At 40.7% G+C, this 19,827-nt stretch overlaps 1 protein-coding gene across 3 annotated transcripts in view; it reads right to left on the minus strand.

Annotated features, from left to right (window-relative positions):
• Positions 1-18,990, minus strand: part of RHOBTB3 (Rho related BTB domain containing 3) — a 50,922-nt gene extending 31,932 nt beyond the window's left edge. Inside the window, exons 1-6 of one of the 3 annotated variants that reach the window (XM_079797529.1) lie at positions 18,595-18,990; positions 18,199-18,424; positions 13,262-13,448; positions 5,846-5,997; positions 2,775-2,886; positions 168-533 (exon numbers count right to left, since the gene is read on the minus strand). In XM_079797529.1, coding sequence (XP_079653655.1) covers positions 168-533; positions 2,775-2,886; positions 5,846-5,997; positions 13,262-13,448; positions 18,199-18,424; positions 18,595-18,596 — 1,045 coding nt within the window. In that variant the 5' untranslated portion in view covers positions 18,597-18,990. Of the gene's footprint in view, positions 1-167; positions 534-2,774; positions 2,887-5,845; positions 6,001-13,261; positions 13,449-18,198; positions 18,425-18,594 lie in introns of all 3 variants that reach the window. The other 2 variants (XM_079797530.1, XM_079797528.1) reach the window with 2 other exon arrangements.
• Positions 18,991-19,827: the final 837 nt, after the last annotated feature.

The following is a 19,827-nucleotide window of genomic DNA, read 5'->3' on the forward strand; positions in this document are numbered from 1 at the left end:
AAGATGGAAAGCTTGGAACAGTTCCTGCGCATAAAGCCAATACTATTTCATGTATAATCTTCACTCCAGATGACAGGAAGAAGATAAACATGAAAACTCATGAGGACCACTGGCATACTTCATTTCAATAGCCCAAGAGAATGTACCAGAGCCACTGGACAAGATACCTGAATAAATGAAGCGCAGGATGTCCGACAAACACGAACAGAAGAGGGCGTCTTTAACGATGACTCGCAGTGGTGGGTTGCCTGGAGAGTCCTGGCTAGCACCTGGAAACACAGCCTCTCTGTTTACAGCAAACAGATCCTGGGCCGTGCGGACGATCCCGGAATCCTGGATGTCAGCAGGACTCTTCACATTGAAAAGCAGCATGAACACGTGGCTCACGGCGCAGAGGACGATCTTGTGGGCCTCCACCACCTCCTTGAGGTCTGGGCTGTAAAACACCACGTCCACACACTGGCAGCAGAACAGCAGGTTATGCAAGTCAGAGTTATAATGCGACGCTTCAGCCTTCAAGACGGGCATTTTTTCTGTTTCAAGACAGAAAATAAAACCAGTAAACTACTCTCTAGGTCTCCAGGCCAATCATTTCAGGTTTACAACAAAACATTTTTTAATAGTACTTGGCTGAATCATGCAAAATCGCCAATATTGGGCCATTTTTGACCTACAAAACCAGCAATTTTATATAGTTTAACCTAATTAAAAACATAAAAACTAATGATCCAAGGACTGTAAAATTTCATAACTCACACACAGAAATGCTGTACTTTTATAGTGCAAACAAAAACCCTATTAACACCATAAGGAGCAATAACATTACTCATTATGTCTGTGCCCCCAAATAAAACACTGCTCCAAATACTGAATTTTAGTACGTTGATAGTCATCATTCCTTACTGTCACCTGCCAAAAATTCAAACAAATTATTGAATAAGTCTCGAAAATGACATGGGAAGTCATTTTCCTCCTAGGACTAGAAATGGGGAAATAAATCATTAAAACTGCAACTTCTCAAAGCCAGGGCTCAGTGTCTTGGACTTCATTGTTTAAAACCACCTTGACCATTTTGTGTCGATCCTAAAATTAGTATATTGTTCCTCCCAGTAAAGCAATATGCTTCCCTAGAATCAACTTTCCCCCCTCAGCACATCTGAGTGTTGGCTCAGCTCCCTAATTTCCAAAAGAGGAAACAACTTTCCATTCCCTGGTTTGATCACTAACAAAAATAGATTAGCCTTAAATCGATTCAAATATCCACACAGAGTCTGCACCCCAGGCTCTCATCATTGGCCTAATTGTAAAACTCTGCTAACTTTTATCCAAAGCTGAGCTGGGGAAAGTGTTATCTGTGAAGGGTTGCCTGGAGGATTTGCAATCACCTGAGTCAGGGAAATTCAAACTTCTTTGGCAATGAAAATGTTTTATGCTAAAGCAAAACTCTGTAAGATGAACAAAGTTCTTTTAGTGGTAAATAACATGAAATGGCTTTGCTTCCTCTGAGGAACTGGTGTGCTTTTTCTTCTTAAAACGGACTAAGAAATTATCTATCTGCATCATTTATTTGGCTACCCCCCACCCATCTTCTCATCCAGAAAGTATTTAAGGCCTCAGTGTTTGCTATGTAATAGACCATGTCTCTCCTTTCCCTGTACAATAGAAAGTTCAAAGCCACGTGTGTATCGTTTATGGCAGCGATCTTCAACTGGTGTGCCGCAAGCATTTTTAAAACATGCAATACGTGACTAATTTAGTCAGGGGCACTGACCTCTTTTTCCTTAGATTGTCAAAAAAATGACAGCAGATAACACAATAGCCATCTGGTATGAACCGATCAAAATTACACCTATTTTTTTTTTTGATAGATCAGCAAAAAATATATTTTTGGTGTAATTTTAGTAATTAGGTTATATGTGCCAGGAGATGAAAAAGTTTGAAAACATCTGATTTATGGTATAAATATTTCTATATTTGTTTTTAAAACCTGGAATTGACTCCCCATACTAATTTATATTTTCCTGATTTTAAATTTACATTCACTCACTTAACAAATACTGTATCAAGTACCTACTTTTTATACAATACTATCCTACTACACCTATCACAAAATTATGCAAAAAATTCTGATAACAGTTGATGTAATTTTACTAGTTTTTAAATTTTATTTTCTTTCAACCTTGTATTGTGAACATTTTCAAACATTCAAAAAAGTTGAAGTATATAATGAGCACACATATATCCTTCCCTTAAATTCTGCAATTATTAATATTTTGTCATTTTTTGCTTTATCTCTAGATACACACACACACACACATTCACTCACTCACACTACTGACCCATTTAAAAGTAAGCTGAAATCATCAGGATATTTTGGGTTTAAATACTTTCACATTTATCTCCTAAGAATAATAACATTCTTCTATTAACCACAATGGCATTATCATACGTAAGAAAATTAATGAAAATTCAATATTACCTAATTTCTAGTCCATATTAAAATTTTTAAACACAACACACACTATGTTTAAGAATCTATAGGTTCAAGTTTTTAAGACAGTAGTCCTCAAAATATGGCCCAAGTAACACCTGCTTCCAAATCACCCGGGAATCTTATTTAAAAGGCAGATTAAAGGCTCCATCCCAACTTTACTCAATCACAATGCCAGGTAAGTCCTAAACATACTGAAAGTTGAGAACAATTGCTCTAAGACCTGTGAAATGATCTGTAATAAATATCAACAGAATATCTGGACATTGGCTAATAAATGCACCTGGTTGTTCAAGCTGAGGTGGTCTAATCCCATGAAACGAGTTGCTCATTTTCCTTTTCTTCATTTTTTCACTTGTCTTCTGATTTAAGGCTTGAATCATAAAATACTCCAACTAAAACATGAATCAAATTTTAATTAAAGCTCCAACAAAACTATGCATGCGACATGATTATTTGTACCCAAATCACATTTGCCAAATGTTTTAAATGCCCAGACCACCGACATGTAAGCTTTAGCAAACACCTTCAAACATTATTTTTTAAAACGTATCAGGTAAAACAGACTGTGCCTTGCCTAAACATAAATAAGCTATCCATTCAAGAAGGAACTGTTTATTCTCCTGAATAATCAAGGACGCCTAGCAATACCACTGTGTGTGTCAGTAACCATCTCTCTGGTAACCATGGCAATTAACATTAGAGAAAGTCAAGGCAGGAAGAGATATGCTAGGTCACGTATGCTCATATTAGCTAGGGAAGCTCACTGCTCTTTTTCCTGAATAAATTCCTTACAAATACATCCTTTATTTTATAAATTTAAAATCTTAACCACATGTACTTACACAGCTCCAGGCCTATGCTTTACATTGTGAGGCCTGGGGCAAAAGTACAAATGCAGGTCTCCGTACCACATACCTAAATATGAACTGTTATGTGAAAATGCTGTATCCTCCTGCTTTGACAAATAGGTCATCATAAACGCCTGGAAGGCCAGGTTCGGATTTGGATTCTGAGTCCTCAGAGTTTCGTGCAGCACAGGGAGAGTTGGGCCCTAACTCCTGGGCCCCAAGATCACCCCTTCTCTTCTCAGCCCCTGTTCCATCCCATGCCCTGGGGAGGTTTATGCACACAAGCTACACATCCAAGCTCCTTCCACTCTCCCTTCCCCAATCCTCTCACACAATATCCCCTCGGCCACCTCTCAGGTCCAGGGGTGCACACACCAGCACTGTGGTCCACCTGGAGGGTGGACCCAGGAAAGAGTCCTGAGCAGGCCTGGGAAACAGACTCGGGCCAGCTACCCAGAGAGTTCTGGGGTCCTGGGATTTGAAGCATGGTCAATACAACCCTCTGTTCTGTGTTGATGAAACTGTCCTGAAATATCTGTGCTAATCAGCACAGCAGCCACATGTAGCTATTGAAATGTGCACCTGAAATGAGACAAGTGTACCCAAGGAACTGAAAATTTTAAATTAATTTAAATATAATTAGCCACATGTGGCTAGTGGCTACCATAGTAGATGCTGTGGGTCTGGAAGGGGCTACCAGCTCTAGAGGGCACATCCCTTTGGCTCCAGCATCTCGTGCCCTGTGGGGAGGGTGCACTGGAGGAGGGCTAATGGGGCTCTCCTTGCCCTGATCTGAAGTAATCCTGCACAGCGCTTCACCCCTGAATCTCAAACACAGGATTTCAAATGCTCCTTTCACTCTGACATTATCACCTCCATCCATATTCTTACACTCACGATCTCAGCTGTACTTTACTTCTCAAGAGTCCGAGAAGAGACCTCTCTGATCTTATCTCCACATTCCCATTGAGAGAGTTTAGGGAAAAACGAGTTAAGGAAACATTGAGTTAAGGAAAAAAAGAAACTGCCATGTTTTTCTTCCAACCTTGGCCACATCTTCAATTCTCTTCATACCTCCAGCCCTAGCTGTAACACTAGTTAGTATTAGGAGTGACGAGAGGAAAGAAGAGAAAGTGAAAGTTGGGAGGTGGGAAGAGTGACTCTGAGAGTTTCAGGTTCAGGAACTTGAATGGGGAACAGGAGGCCTAAGGACCTCCCCGTACCCCTATCCCCACCAAGAGAACCAGCCCCTCTTCTCCAACAAATGAAACAAAACTATATCGGCCCCCCGCCCGCCCACCAACTCCATAGGTATTTCAGGAAAATGTAAGGGTATTAAACCAAATTAAGATTTTTTTTTTAAGCCACTATAATATCTGCTTGACAGGAAAATTAGGTTCCACCCCTCCCAGTCTTTCTACCCATTGCTTATCAATATAATTAAATAAGATAAAAATTTCTCAGTCATTGATAATATCAATATTGTGAGCATATCTCCCATAGTGGTTTATTATTAATGTTTCTTATATTACTGGGTGAATAATAGCCATTCTATTTGGTAGAAATCAGAACCATTTATATCTGGTCCTTATTTTAGCTTTGGTTCTTATCTGGAGGTTAGTGACTCCAGAACAAATGAAATTTCTATAGTTACCTGTGGAAACCTCAACGTCTTAACATAAACCTACATAATGAATATGCTGGCCTATTGGAAAGGGTACGTGATGAGGAGCTAGGGAACTGAGGGTGAAGTCCAAAGTGCTACTGCTTAATGCAGGGCTTACTTGGTGTCAACCGCTTATCAAGGCTGACTGAATTTGTCTATTCAAAGAAACCACTTCCTAGAGGGTTGGGAAGGTGACTTCTCAAGTCAGTAATACTTCAATGACACAGGAGTTCCCCAGGGACCCTGCAGCCCTAGTCCGGTAGGGTAGGTGCTGTGTGCTAGAAGCTGGCCTCCAAGGTGCCTGCAGAGCCAACAAATGTCCCTGCCACCGAGCAACTCACCCTGGCTCCCCACACCTCCAGCGAGAAGCTGCTCTGTAGGTAGTTCCTCAGTTTTGAGCTACTCCAAGATCAGAAGTGCATGGAGTCTCGCTGAAACATTCACACGGAGAAGAATAACTATTCTTTTCAAGTAGACAGAAATGAAGGAGAACCTTCCAGGCCCACCAGCTCAGGGTGCCAGGCGGGTTGAGCTATTGAAAGAGGACTATTAAAGCTGACATCATGGGTTTGTGTAAATAAACACACTTTAATAAAGTGGCACCAAATGGAAAATTCCAAAACATCATACATAGACAATAGGAGATGTTTCATTTGGAGAGAAAAATAAAATTATAATTGTATTCTGACAAAACCTTTTTTTTTCCTACTTATATTATTTCTCAAGGTTAAAACTAATCATGCCTTTAAAACTAAAGTTCGAATTGAGGTTCTGGAAACTAGCTAAAGAAACACCCGACGAATGCCGTTAATTTGTGTAACAGGAATTTCCACTCACCACTCCTCCAAAATATTTCCCGATGTAGAAGTCATCCAGGCTGTGCAGCTCCAGGTAGGTAGCCCCTAGCTCTTTAGCAAGTTGGATCCCTTCGGTCGTACTGACACAGCTTCCTCTGTCTGAGGTGCACAGTGGGCATGTGCAAGGTAATTCTTCTAAGAGGAATGTGAGCAACAAAGAGCTTTGAGTTTAAACGGGGGGGAAATGTACAGACGATCTGAACATTAAACAACAAATTAAACGCTCATACCAGCTCAAGGGCATTTAGTACATCCATGATCCACTAAGACTCTGAATAAAAAGCGTCAATGAAAAGTCCCTAAAATAAACAAGCTTTAACTGCAAGAAGAATAAACAGTATTTTAGAAAATAGAAGAATTTAAAAATAGGATTATGGATATTACCAAGTATTACAGTAACTGTACCGTGAGTCAGTAATGGTTGGCCTGCTTCCTTTTACGCAACCTTGACATCCTAAGTATCAATACAAATTTAACAACTTGGTTGCCCATAGAAACCATGGAAAACAGTGGGTTCTCTCTCTCTCTCTCTCTCTCTCTCTCTCTCTCTCTCTCTCTCTTTGTATTACATTTTAAATACATTCACCAAGTTTGAATAGACCTTATACTTTTATTTTAATAGAATTCTCAATTTGACCTGAATCTTCAAGGCTGTAAAACTGCCTCCTCTTTGTAGATTTCATATAAAGTGTATTCTTATTCATCAAGACATTTCAATCATTAGATTCTAAAGCAGAGACCAAATTCAATCACTCTTTATCTTTTTCTTCAAGATTGAAAAAAATAAAAAACTGACGGAATAAAAAGTATTTACTCAAAATGCGCACTGTCCCAAGGTTCATGTTTGTAACATGTACAAATCTATGACTGGGAAGGTGCCAAATCAACCTTCTATTAAGTACACTCCTTAATAAGGCTAAAAATGTATGTTCAACTCTGTATTTGTCAGCTGGCTTCATTTTGTTTCATGCCAAAACATGAGATGTGTCACTGTTCAAAGGCAGCCAAGTCCAAAGAGGGTAAATCTATTTCTAGAAATGCATGCTGTTGTAGGTTGGCTTCCCTGGGAAGCCGACTTCGAGGTGGAAATTGGTGTGCAGGTGGTTTACCGGGGGGTGATCTTGGGAACAACTCTTCTTAGGAGTGAAGGAAGTAGGATTGGGCAGAGGAAAATTTCAAACTGCAATACAGTTGCAACGGAGACCTGCGCTGATCCTACAGGGTGTCCTGGAGCTTAAATGGCCCTTAGAATGGTTCCCCTTTGGGGAAAGGCAGCCGGACCTTTGTATCCCTAAATCCACCAGCAATCAGAGGAGGATCCCTGCGTGCAGGAGCCATAACCTTGGGAAAGCAGCTTCTATAGGCAGAGGTAATGCCTGGAAAGGGACTCAGCTATGTGGCATCAGCAGCCAATGAGCCCAGTAACAGGGGGAGTAAGAACAGTGGCCTTGAAAGGGCATTTGGGAAACTCCCCACGGCCTACACAACCAATCTTCTACCAAGGAGCTGCGCATTGATAGAGCACATGTGTGTATATAGGGTGTATTCTAAGGATATTGAGTGCACGTGCATACTATGTATGTGTGTGTGCACACATATGCGTGTGTGCACACCTGACAGATAATTTTAGCTTCATTGAGAGCATTTTAGAGCTCAGAAACCATGTACATACTCAATCCTCATTTTACAGAGGAGGAAACTGAGGCTCATAGAGGTTAAGTGACCTGTCCAAGGCTCCTTGTGTTAGAAATGGAGAAACAATAAAAAACTGTTACTTGCTCCATCTGATAAATAAAGGGACATCAAAAAATAAGCTGAAAATTTAGTTTGAATGAAGAATTATAGATTCCAAACATACGGTGATTTAACAGTTAAACTTGGATTCTCTAAATTATGGTATACGTTCTACTCTGAGTTTCTGCATTTAGTTTTTCCAAGATCGTTTTAGGTTTGGAGTAAAGTTTTCACACAGAATTTAGCCTACTTTGAAAAACACTGGTATTTCACATGCTTTACAAAGCGTTCATAAACAGCGCCTTTAATTTTCTGAAGACAGAAGGTTTCTTATGTCTACAAAGCTCTTCTTATGTCGGTGGAATGGGGTGGGCAGGCATTAAACTTTATTTCTACACAAAAATAAAGCAAAGTCAGTAGTTTTCAAGTGAAAATTAAGTGAACAAAATTTAAGATACTTTTTAACAAATCATCTGATTTGAAGGAAAATATAACTAATTTCAGGTTTAATCCAGCTCAGTAGGGTTTCCCAGTGTGAGGAGCCATACGTATCTTAGTGACACTAAAAAGTTCCTCCTTATATCTAACTAGAGGCCCAATGTACGAAATTCGTGCAAGGGGCTCAGCCCTTGCAGCCGCGGTGGCTGCCCCGGCCCTCGCAGCCCTGGCTTCGTCCGGAAGGTCATTCTGCTGCCAGTCTAATTAGCATATTATGCTTTTATTATTATAGATTCTTATATAGCCTCTTAGTCACAAAAGACATTTCTTTTTGTTCACACACACACAAAAGGAAAAATGACTAGGCATTATGTGTTGGGTAGGAAAATCAACAAAACATTTATGGATTAAATAAGCCTTCATTGAGCATTTCATCAGAAACAACCGAAGGACCCAAAATAATTTTAAACTGTGGAGCCTTTTTCAGGAGCTTACTCCTACGAGCCTACCTCAGGGTCAAAGGGACTTTGTGAATCAGAGTGTTATGCTTCCAGTTAACATTGTAGCTTTTTTTCTTCTATGTTATCTCTTTAGTTATCACTAAATGTCCATTATTTTAAAGCAAACACAATGTAACTCTGGAATTCAAATGAATGGCATCTCTTTCAAAGAGGTGGCTTTGTGAATCTTTAGGGTGATTCTTACAATGTTGCCAATGCTTGAAACTTTTAGAAACCCTTGCAATGCCCTGACCGGTGTGGCTCAGTTGGTTGAGCACTGTCCCACACACTGAGAGGTCACTGGTTGGATACCCAGTCAGGGCACATGCCTGGTTTGCAATCTCAATCCCCAGTAGGGGGCATACAGGAGGCAGCTGATTTGTTTCCCTCACATCAATGTTTTTTTCCTCTCTCCCTCTCCCTTCCTCTCGCTAAAATCAATAAAAACATATTTTTTTAAAAATCCTTGCAAGAATTCTAGCATGACAATGTACTAGGCTATATCAGAGCTTCAAAAAGAAGATAGAATGCCAATTTTCAGGAGCTGAAGGCTATGAATACACCCTAGGCATGTTTGGAAGATCTTTTTCCTACTTTAAAGATTAATTCAATATTTAGTAAAAGCCAAAAATTTATTCAGAGCCAAGAACAATGAAGAAGATATACACAGTCAAGCTTGTCAAAACATGGGTAACAAAGGAGAGATGAGATTGATTGTATTTGCTAAACTAATTCTAAAAAGAGACCAAGAGAGGAGTTACCAGGAGTTTCATGTATTACAAGGGATTGGCAGGGGGAGGGGAGACAATACATGTCCTTGAGTTGAATAGACAAACTTAGCTTTGCAATTACTTTGTGATAAAATCTTATATGGTAAGTTAATTTCATCTTGTCAGTGAAATTTATTTTTTTCACTCATGTATTATCGTTCATAAAAAGATTAAAGCATTCCTAAGCAAATATGTATTAAGCCCCTACCACATCAAATACTAGGGATATAAGGACACACAGATAAAATAAATTCATAATCAACTGAGCCAATATAGACATGACTGCAAACAATTATAATGTAAGTACTAAAATAAAGGTAAACAAATTCACCATGGAAATAGAAGAAAATGAACTCTGCCTGGGGGATTATGGAAGGCTGCACAGAAGAGGCACTGATTTAAAAGATAAACATGAATTTGCTATGTAGGTAGGATGGGGGTGTGCAGAGGGGCACTCCAATCAGAGGATGTGGCCTTCGCAGAGGCCTGGACGTGAGAGAAAAAATAGAACACATTCACTTCCAGTTTCAAGATGACAAGCTAGGCCCACACTGCAACCTCTTCTCCCTGCTGAATCACAAAATGATAAAATAAAGAGAAGAAGGGGGTAAGAGGAACGAGGGAGAAAGGAAGAAGGGAAGAAAGGAAGGGGTGGGGGAGGAAGGAAGGGAGGGAAGAAGGGAGATATGTATATACAGCAACACAAAAATCAGAGGAGAGATTCTCGCCCAGAAACTAGGAGTGCATGAGAGGCCAAAAGCTGATGGCATAGGACCCAAGGGGAAAGCTGAAGCTTGGAGTACTGGTGGGTCATGAAGTTCTGCACTGTGTCAACATCAAGAATGCTCCCTGCTCAATGACTGGGGAGGGAGGGAGTCCCAAGGGCAACCCAGTGGAGATTAGCCGAGTATCCTAGTGAAAGCTGCTAGGCCTGCAGATCCTGTTTGTACTTCCACTCCCACACCTACCCCAGAGAGCAGATGGGCAGAGGAGGAGGAAGGCATCAACAGGGAATCTAAATTGCAAACGTAGGCAAATTAAGAACTATCAAACATTTGAGAAGCATCTATACCATGAAATAAAATCTCATCAAATGGAAAGACTTATAAAATGCCCCCCACTCAAAACCAAACTTAATAGAGCAATCAAAACAGAATCTTAAAATAAGTATAATTAATTGAGGTTTTTTTAAGTAGTTATATCCTTAAAACAGGAACAAAAAATTATGAAAGATAACCAATTAGAGATCTTGGATATGAAAAGCTGCTGAAATTTTTAAAAAAGCAATAGACCCAGAAGAACTAATTTGTGAGTTGGGGAAGAAGGAAAAAAAAAAAAAAGACCAAGAATTCTCCCATAATGTGACAGGGAGAAATAAGGGATAGGAAATAAAAAAGATGAGAGAAATGGAGGCAAGATCCAGAAGTTTCAACATCAGTCTCGTAAGAGTCCCAAAAGGAAAGAATAGAGAAAATGAAGGGAAGGTGATATCTGAAGAAGTCAGGAAGCTGGGCCTTCCTAGATCTAAAAAAAGACATTAAGTTCTTCACATAGTTCAGTATGATGGGCATATGACACAGAGGATACACCTATCTTGTATTTTAGGCACAACTTTACATTAGAAAATTATGGAAATAAGATTAAAATATCAGATTAGAATAAGGGTATCAATACTTTTAAAAAAATACACACACACACACACACACACACACACACACACACACACACATATGCCTAGAAGCCCTGACACCTAATGACACCTAAAGTAATGAACACCCCAGAGCCCAGATCTTGGTTTCTAAATATCATTACTCATTATCAGGAACCAGAGCTCACTGAAGAAAGGACTAATTCCAGGCCTGGCGCAGGCAAAGTGTAAGGTGAGCCTGGGACATCTTGTGCCAGAAAATAAGGAAGAACTCAAAAATTAATTAGAGCTAGCTTGAAGAGGCTCAGGAATGTTCCTGCCACCCACTGTGCTGATTTATTTGATGCCATGACACAAAGATGCCAAGCTAAAAGGTGAACACAACACAAACTATAGTGCCCAGCACCACTGTGGACAGTGAAGAAATATGCTGGAAGAAAACTGACTATCATTTCTTCTCTCTATAGAAGACATTAAAAAGTGCTTATCATATAAAGAGGTGATCAAAGACCATGTAGCCCCCAACATATAAGAAAAGTTAAAGAAGTGTCAAGCTGTTAAATAATAGAAACATTGTTTAAATATTTTGTGGTATTCGACAGCTGTTTAAGATTTACAATCTGTTGTTTCTTTTCTCTTTCATAAATTTTCACTTCTGTACATATAAGTATCTGTGATTTTGTAGTTGTTTTTCTTTTTCCTTACAAAGAATCTCTAAAATTGTGTAACTTTCAGGTCCTACAAAATCTGGAACTGCCCCTTTCGGAGATCAAAAAGAAGGCTGCTATGACAGAAAATTAAATGACTAGGATCTGAAATCCAGTGAATATGGAGAGGAAACATGAGTTTGAGATTCGTTTAAAATGTAAAATCTAGAGCTCTTCAGTCAACTGGATATAGGGGATGGGAGAGAAAGCAGGATTGGATGATTCTAGTTTGGATGAATGTATAGATTTGAAATTATTCACCAAGAGAGGGAATTCAGTAGAATGAGGAAGATGTCTGTGGAGCTATGGGTCATGCGGGAGACTGGAGCCAGAGAAAGAGACTGGGTAATCATCAGTGTTGATACAGGACAAGCTGGGGCAAAGGATGAGTGGGTTCCTGGTCAGAGTAAAGAGCAAGAAAAGGTGAAGTCAACCGATGGAACTCTGTTCAACAACTACAGGACGTGTTGCTGTGTGTGTGTGTGGGGGGGGGGGGGGGGGGAGGAGCAGTAAAGAAGATAGAACTAGAACAATTACTAAAGTACAAATAACTTTATTAACCAAAGGAAGAGGTGTGTTTGAATAATTTCAAAGAGCAAATTATTATTGAAATGTATTACATTTGGCAATAAGCATATAACCTGGCAACCCTGAGTGAGAATAAACTCAGTGTAATTGTAAATGTCAAAATTAGACTGAAGTGCACTGAAGAATGAATGGGAAGATACTTTCAAGAATCATGGCCAGCAGTAAGAAGAAAAAGAGAGAAATAGAGGGGATCTGCGGTCAAGGAAGGGTCAAACTTACTTTATTTGTATCTACTAATGTTAAACATGTACCTACCCTATGACTCAACAGCCCCAATTGTAGGTAGAAACCTAAGCATCATCAAAAGGAGCATGGATAAATAAATTACAGCTTTTCACACAATGGAATATGCAGCAATAAAAAGAACAAGTTACAGATAAGCACAACATAGATGAATCTCAAAAGTATTATGCTAACTGAAATTAGTCAGACACCAGTCATTACATTTGTATGAAGTTCAAGAATAGGTAAAACTAATCTATGTTTTTAGAAGTCAGAACAGCAGTTACTTCTGGGGAGGGGTGTTATTATAACTGGGAAGAGGTCAGAGAGAGCCTTCCTACATACTGCAAATGTTCTGAATCTCAATCAGTGTGATGGCTGCATGGATGTACACAAATGTAAAAATGCTGCACTCAAAGATTAGTGAACTTCATGTCCTTTACTCTGCTATTTCTCAATAAAAATAAATAAATGAATAAAACTAAATATTTAAAGAGAGTTTTACTGAGAAAATACCAGTACTATTAAGAAATATAAGGTATCACCAAATCAAAGTGATTTTTGAGCTGGCTCTGAGATACTTGATGCATTTTAATCACAGCAGTTTTCAATACTTTCCTTTGACATTTCATGATCGTATCCAATGATGAAGACATAATAGCTGGCATCTGAACCCACAGTCATGTAGGCTTTTTTTAAAAAAATAAAAATTATATTAATCATTAATAAACAGATCTATTTAAAATTAATATGGTACTCTCATTATAAAAGAGAAAATGTAATACTTACCATTTTGTCTGGTACCAACAGCAGCAATGATTACTGGAACTGAATTTAATGCTCTTTTTATCACGGGAATATAATTATCCTTCACTTCATGGAATGAAAACTTGTCATTTACGTTGTATTTGATCACAATGATGTCAGCACCCCCAATCAGATTTCGAGAACTGTACCAGTCACTGTCAAAAATGTCCTAAACCAAAATGCAAAGAGTAATCTTTAGTCTGTCTTCAAATCAATCATGTATCAGTAGTTTAATTTTTTTGTTATATTTTAACTTTTGGAATTCATTAAAAATTTTATTTTACAAAAGAGACTACATAATTTTTTTAAATGTTTGAAGTCTACCAGCTTTTTATTTACTCATTTAGCCTAGACAACTAAGTAGTGGTAGACAATCTAGAGAATTCCTGAGAATCTAATGAAATAAGCAACTTCTTTCAATATTTGTGTTTAAAAATAAGCACTTGGTTTTAAAATGAAGCCTTATTCTTACCATCTAATAATTTTAAAGACATAACGCTATACATTAGATGCATAGCATCAGTATGAGTAAGGAAGTTTCAGAGGATTTTCCTTGACCCAGTTAGACACTGCGGAATTATTCAGTGTTTTGAATTGTAATGCACTGTAAATTCTGTGGCGCTCCATATATTTTATTCGTATTTTCAAAATTCATATATACTTTCATGTATACTTTGGACAGCACCGCATGCATACAGTGTGTACATGCATGTGCATGGTGGGAAGGGTGCCTCCATGAAAAGATACTGTGTATTATAAGATGCTAACATGGTAAGAACTCTACTTGCAGTTCATGTATTTTGCTCATATAAATTAAAAATTTAGGCCCTAGCGGGGTAGCTTGGTTGGTTGGAATGTTGTCCCACGCTCCAAAAGGTTGCAGGTTTGATCCCCAGTGAGGGCATGTACTGGAGGCAATCAATGGATGTTTCTCTCTCACATTGATGTCTCTCTCTCCCCACTTCCTCTCTCTCTAAAAATCAATGAAAACATATCCTCGACTGAGGATTAAAAAAAATTCAGGATAAGTCTTTCTAGTTTTGAAATATTTACTTTTGCACGAGAGTTCTAATATTTACATTTAGAACTGGGGCCAAGAATAATTCATTATGGACCTAGTCCTTAAAATTCAGTGCTTTATGTTTTTCAAAGTTTTTGTGTGAATAGTAGAAAGAAAACATCTTTATGAGTCTTAATACCACTGCTAAATATGCATAAATAATTTCTTCTCAAATTCTAGTTAACTATTCATCATTATTTGTCCTGTCATGTGGCCTTTTCTATATATTTTATGGATGTAATAAAGCTGGATTAAGAAAATATGGCCTGACACCTATTTTTGTGTGAATAAAGATTTACTGGAACACACTCACACACACACAAAACACACACACACACAAATAAAATAGACAGGTAGATGTGGCTAACAGGTCCAAAAACTGCTGGATTACAGAAGTGTTCATTTTGACATAGGAGTCTAAAACAAGTTTAATAGTGTTTGAATCAATCAATCGAGATCTGTGCCTGTGTATCAGGGCTCTGACCCTATGATGGAAAATTCTAGAGAAGTGTTACCCAGCAGTGCCCTGGGCCAAGAGCTTCTTCTCACAGTACTTCCACAGCCCCAGCAAAACCTGTGTGGATTCCCTGCACCTTCCCAACCCACCCATTTCCTACAAGTACACTCAGAATAACAAGAATTATGAATTTTTAGGTATGCATACTCTGCTGAAAGTAGGATGAACACCACATTTTTAAAGAAAGATTTAAAAAAACAAAAAGCCCAAAGGCAAAATATAGGAATATAAAGTGCAAAGTCTTGCACTTAGTAGAGAGTGTAAGATGGGGGACACAGATCAAGAAAATGTGAAAGCTTCCCAACAAAGCTCTGGCTCATTTCCAAATCCCAAACCACAAAACCCATTCAGTTCCAATTGTATCTGTTATAGTATTCAAACTCTAAGTATAGAAGTATTAGACGGTATATAAGTATAACAATGGAAAAGGACATCAGAAGAATGGTATACAAAAACTAAACATAAGTGGAATCAATAGTAAGCAGCCATTTAACTCTAGGAGAACAAAACAAAAGTAACTTGCTCTTTGCATTCCAAATAGTTTAAAATTCCAGAGTTATTGGAGAGAAGTAAGGGGATTGGGCAGTGGGTAGAGAGAGAAACATTTAAGGGAAAATGTCATGAGAAAATGGGCTTTGGCATCATTAACACTATGGTATTGGGAATATAAAGACATAAATCATTTTATTTTTAATACAAATCAGAGTTTCAACCCTTGCACAAGAAAACTGCATGCATTACTTCACTGCTTCTTGTGGAATTATTTTTGGTAAACAGGAAAAGATCTAGAAATAAAATAACTGCAACAAAAAAGGGTGGGTTTGAGGGAGACATACTAAATAATGAGCTACATAAAACGAATCTGAAGCACATTTATTTTTTAAATGCCAAGTTTATATGGCGAGGATCCAGAGTAAGGCTAGAGATCTAGAGAAGAAAACTAGAAAAGAGAAGCACAGCTATCTCATTCTAGCTCCAAGAAAACACCACATTTCTTCTCAAAGAGAAAAACGCTCCACTGGTTCTAGAAATATGAAGGAAATAAAATTTTCCCGCCCCTTGTAAATCAGTTCCAGGATTTCCTCTAGGAGGTTATGTAACACAAGGCTTGGAGTCACATTTGGAGAATCAAACTCATCTTTTTAAAACGAAAACTAATCTGAACTTTTACAGCAAAACAATTTTATTCTACTTGATTGTGGGGCTGCGAATACAATACTAAGTACTAACATTTCTGCATTGATGTACTGTATTTGTTTAAATCTTGAATGATGTATGGGAAAACTACTCAGGCTTAGCATAAGTGATACATGGCTACACTAAGGTTGTAATAAATACTCTATTATTATAGTAGCTAGCACTTATTGAGTACCTACTACATGCCAGTTTCTATACTAAGATCTTTACCTGTACTATCTCATTTACTCTCCAGCACAGCTCTAGGGGGCAGGGATTATTATATTTACTTTATACACAGGGAAAGTAAGGTGCAAAGAGGACAAGTGGCTTAGCAAGGAATACAACCACTAAGTAGCAATGTGAGGATCTGAAATCAGGTCCTTTTGACATCAAAACCTGTGCTGTTTCTGCTCTGTTATATTTAATATTCTGACTCAGTACATGTCAAATATCAGCTGATGAATACAATCAACTTTAATATCTCTGATGTGCTTTCATTTAACACCAAGAGAAGAAACGCACCTTAAAAAGAATAGCTCTACAAATATATTCTACTATGTCTGCAAACCATTATAACCTAGAAAACTATACCTGGTTACCTTAAATAGGGCCCAAGTCTAACCAAACAAAAGGTGATTTTATGATAAAACATAACAACCAGTAAATGGCAAAAATCCACTGGGGCTTTTTAATCTATTTTAATCTATTTGGAAGATTTCATTGGATCACAAGTACTGCTGTTTGCTAAATTAACAACATAAACAGAAAGAGTTAACAGCTCAAAGAAAAAAATGTAAAAGGTAATCCTAACATCCTAATTCAGCTTATTTTATATTCCTGACATTTATTTCCTCTATTCACTCAATGGTTGATCAAGTTTATGTAGAACCAATAAGTTTTTAGACTGTAAAGTCTTTCACAATGAAATACCAAAGTTAAAAGCAGTGTTTTATTTGCTTGCATGGACTTCAAACAATAAATTCTCTATCAATGCTTCTTATGGTCAGCAGCATCTCTTTCATCACTAGGAGTTTAATAGCATCACTATTATTGAAAAGGCCTGTTTTTCATTTATTTTAGTCTATTAATGTAAACTTCCTTTAATCACAAATTTATTTGGACAAGTGATCTCTTTCCACAATATAGAAATTGGTACATTCTACACATTTCCTTAGAAAGGTATATTAGTTCCTTATTGCCCCAAATTCAGTTTTTAAAACTTGCCAAATGTAAAAATCTCACATAATGATAATTTGTATTCCCTTTTTCAGACACTAAACTTTCTTCTGTTACAAAATCTAATCTTTAGTAGCAATATAACTCTAATCCCAGTAAAGAATCAGGCATTTTCAAATAAGATTAAACGAAAACATTAAAAAATATGATGTCATTGTGTACTGAAAACATTTATATGTGTCAGGAAGTAGATTCCTTTCTCCCTTTATCAAACAGTCAAGAATCGAATTAGCATTTATCACTTTCATTACAACTGCTGCCAAATTATTGAAAAATTTAAAGCTTTTAAAAAATTCCAAGCATATTAGTAATATCATTTCTGATTTAGGGATCACTAAAATCAAATGCCTAATATATCAAGAGTATCCGTATTGTCAACATTAAAAACACTAGCTAAGAAATGTCAAAGGTACACAGTAATATCAGTGAGTTCTTTGAAATTGATTCTCAGCCCCGGTCTTTCTCCTTCCCAGGTCCTGTTTCCGACCTGCCCCGTGGAATGTATTTTTGCCTGTGTGGAGCTTTCAGAGAGAGGGCTTATTTTTAGAACACTAATATGACACTATCACTCCCAGGGCGGGCGTAAAAACATTGCTCTCTGCTGGTGAAACTTGGTGACCCCATCCCTCGTGGCTGGCACCTTCAACTGTCAGCGTCTACCAGGGGACCAGCCACAGCCGCGAGGTGTGAGCGCTCCCCTTCCCCGCTGGGCTCCGTGCCTTCTAAGAGTGCTCCCTGCCCGACCAAACAAAGAACCAAAGATTTCCCCTCAAATGTTCGAAAACTCCACCGGCCACTTCACATACATTCACATGCATAAAAGACGGGGGCCTGGGGGGGGGGGGGGGCGGGGAGGAGGAAGAGGGGAAAAAAAGAAAGAAAGGAAAGCTGTGTCCGCCTCATCAGAGAGCAGCAGCCGCGCCTTACCCAGACGGGACAGTCGTGGACCACCAGCTTGACGTTCCCAAACGCGCTGGCCTGGTACTCGGTGAACACGGGGCGCGCGACGGCGCCGGCGGCGCTCAGCAACAAGCTGCTCTCGTCCCCGGAGACCAGCGGGCTCCTCCCCAGGTACGTGCGGATGAGCCCGGACGGCCGGCTGTCCTGGTGGAAGGAGTCCCCCTCGTTCCCCAGCGCCACTATGTGGATGGACCTGCCGGGCACAGAGGGGCCGAGGGAGAGGAGCGCGCGGTCAGCGCCCGGAGCCCCGGGTCCGCACAGGAAGTGCGGGGCCGGCGCGCGGAGGCCGGGCACCAGCCGCTGCCCCGGGGCGCAGCGCGCGCGCGGAGGAGAGACAATGGCAGGACCCCGCCGCGTACGTACATGGTCTCCGGTCCGAGGGCTGGGCGGCGACGCGGAGAAAGGCGGCTCCCCACGGCCTCCCGGTCCTGTCCGCGACGGGTGTGCCCGCGATCAGCTCATCCCCGGCCGCGACCCCCTCGCGTGCTCCACCGCGGCGCGCGCGGCCGACGCTGAGCGGGCCCCGCCGGGCGGGCAGCGAGCACCCGGGCGGGGGGCGTGCGGGGCCGGCCGAGAGCGCGGGGCCGGCCAGTCAGGAAGTGCCCGGGAACATCCAGGGCGGCCGCGCCGCTCCCCACCTCCGGCCGCCGCCGCCGCCGCCCCGGGAGCCCCGGGCGCCCTGGCGCTGCAGCCCCGCTCCGCCACGCTCCGTCGGCCGGGCAGCTGTCGCTGTCTGCGGCTTCTGCTGTTTCTTCTGCTGCTCCTCCTCCTGGCCGAACGGGGTTCGGAGGGAAGCTGGGCCTCCGCCCCCTCGGCGGGGCGGGCGGGCGGGCGGGGAGGGCGCAGCACGTGCCGGCCTCGGGGGTCGGGCGGACGCGGGGGACGCGCTGCCGCCGGGGAGGCCCCGGAGCCCGGGAGGCGGCGGAATGGGAATGAATAAATGCACCGCCCCAGCCGCAGCTCCCGATCGCCAATCCGCCCGCAGCAAGTTGGTTCAACTCGGAAGGCTGTAACCAGAGCCAGGGAAAGGGGGGTGGGGCGCTGAGGCCCCGCTCCCTAAAGCCTGGAGAAAGGAGGTTAGTGAAGCCGGGGGTGCCAGCCCGTCCGCCTCTCCAGCGGCCCGGGGTCTCCCCCTTGGCCTTGGCCTTGGCCTTGGCAGACAGTGTTTCACCGCGTCTGCCGCTTTGTGGTTTGTCAACATGTACTTGAGCTCTTTTCTAACATCGCGCGTGCGGGGTGCGGTGGGGGAAGGCAGCATTCATGCTGGTGCAGAAAGGGCTCTTTGTTCACACACCAATTTGCTAACATCGCTCTGGGGGGATTATTTACAATTTCAAGCTACGTTTGGCATATTTTACCCAAAAAAACCCCTGCAGGATTTTAAGTGCTGGGGTTCGTAGGGCCGTGGTTTTAAACAAGTTGTGCATGAGGTGTTCGACGCGTTTACAAACTAAATGTTCGTTTTCTTGGAAATTTTTTTTTTCCCCCCAGCACACATTATGGCTACGTATTTCATAATAGTCCCTGGACCAACTGCAAAAATAATGTTCATGCTAATGCAAGGTTCCTTTAGATTCCTTCATGATAACGCACTGT

The sequence above is a fragment of the Cnephaeus nilssonii genome (assembly GCF_951640355.1).
Source record: "Cnephaeus nilssonii genome assembly, chromosome: 2".
NCBI lineage: Eukaryota > Metazoa > Chordata > Mammalia > Chiroptera > Vespertilionidae > Cnephaeus > Cnephaeus nilssonii.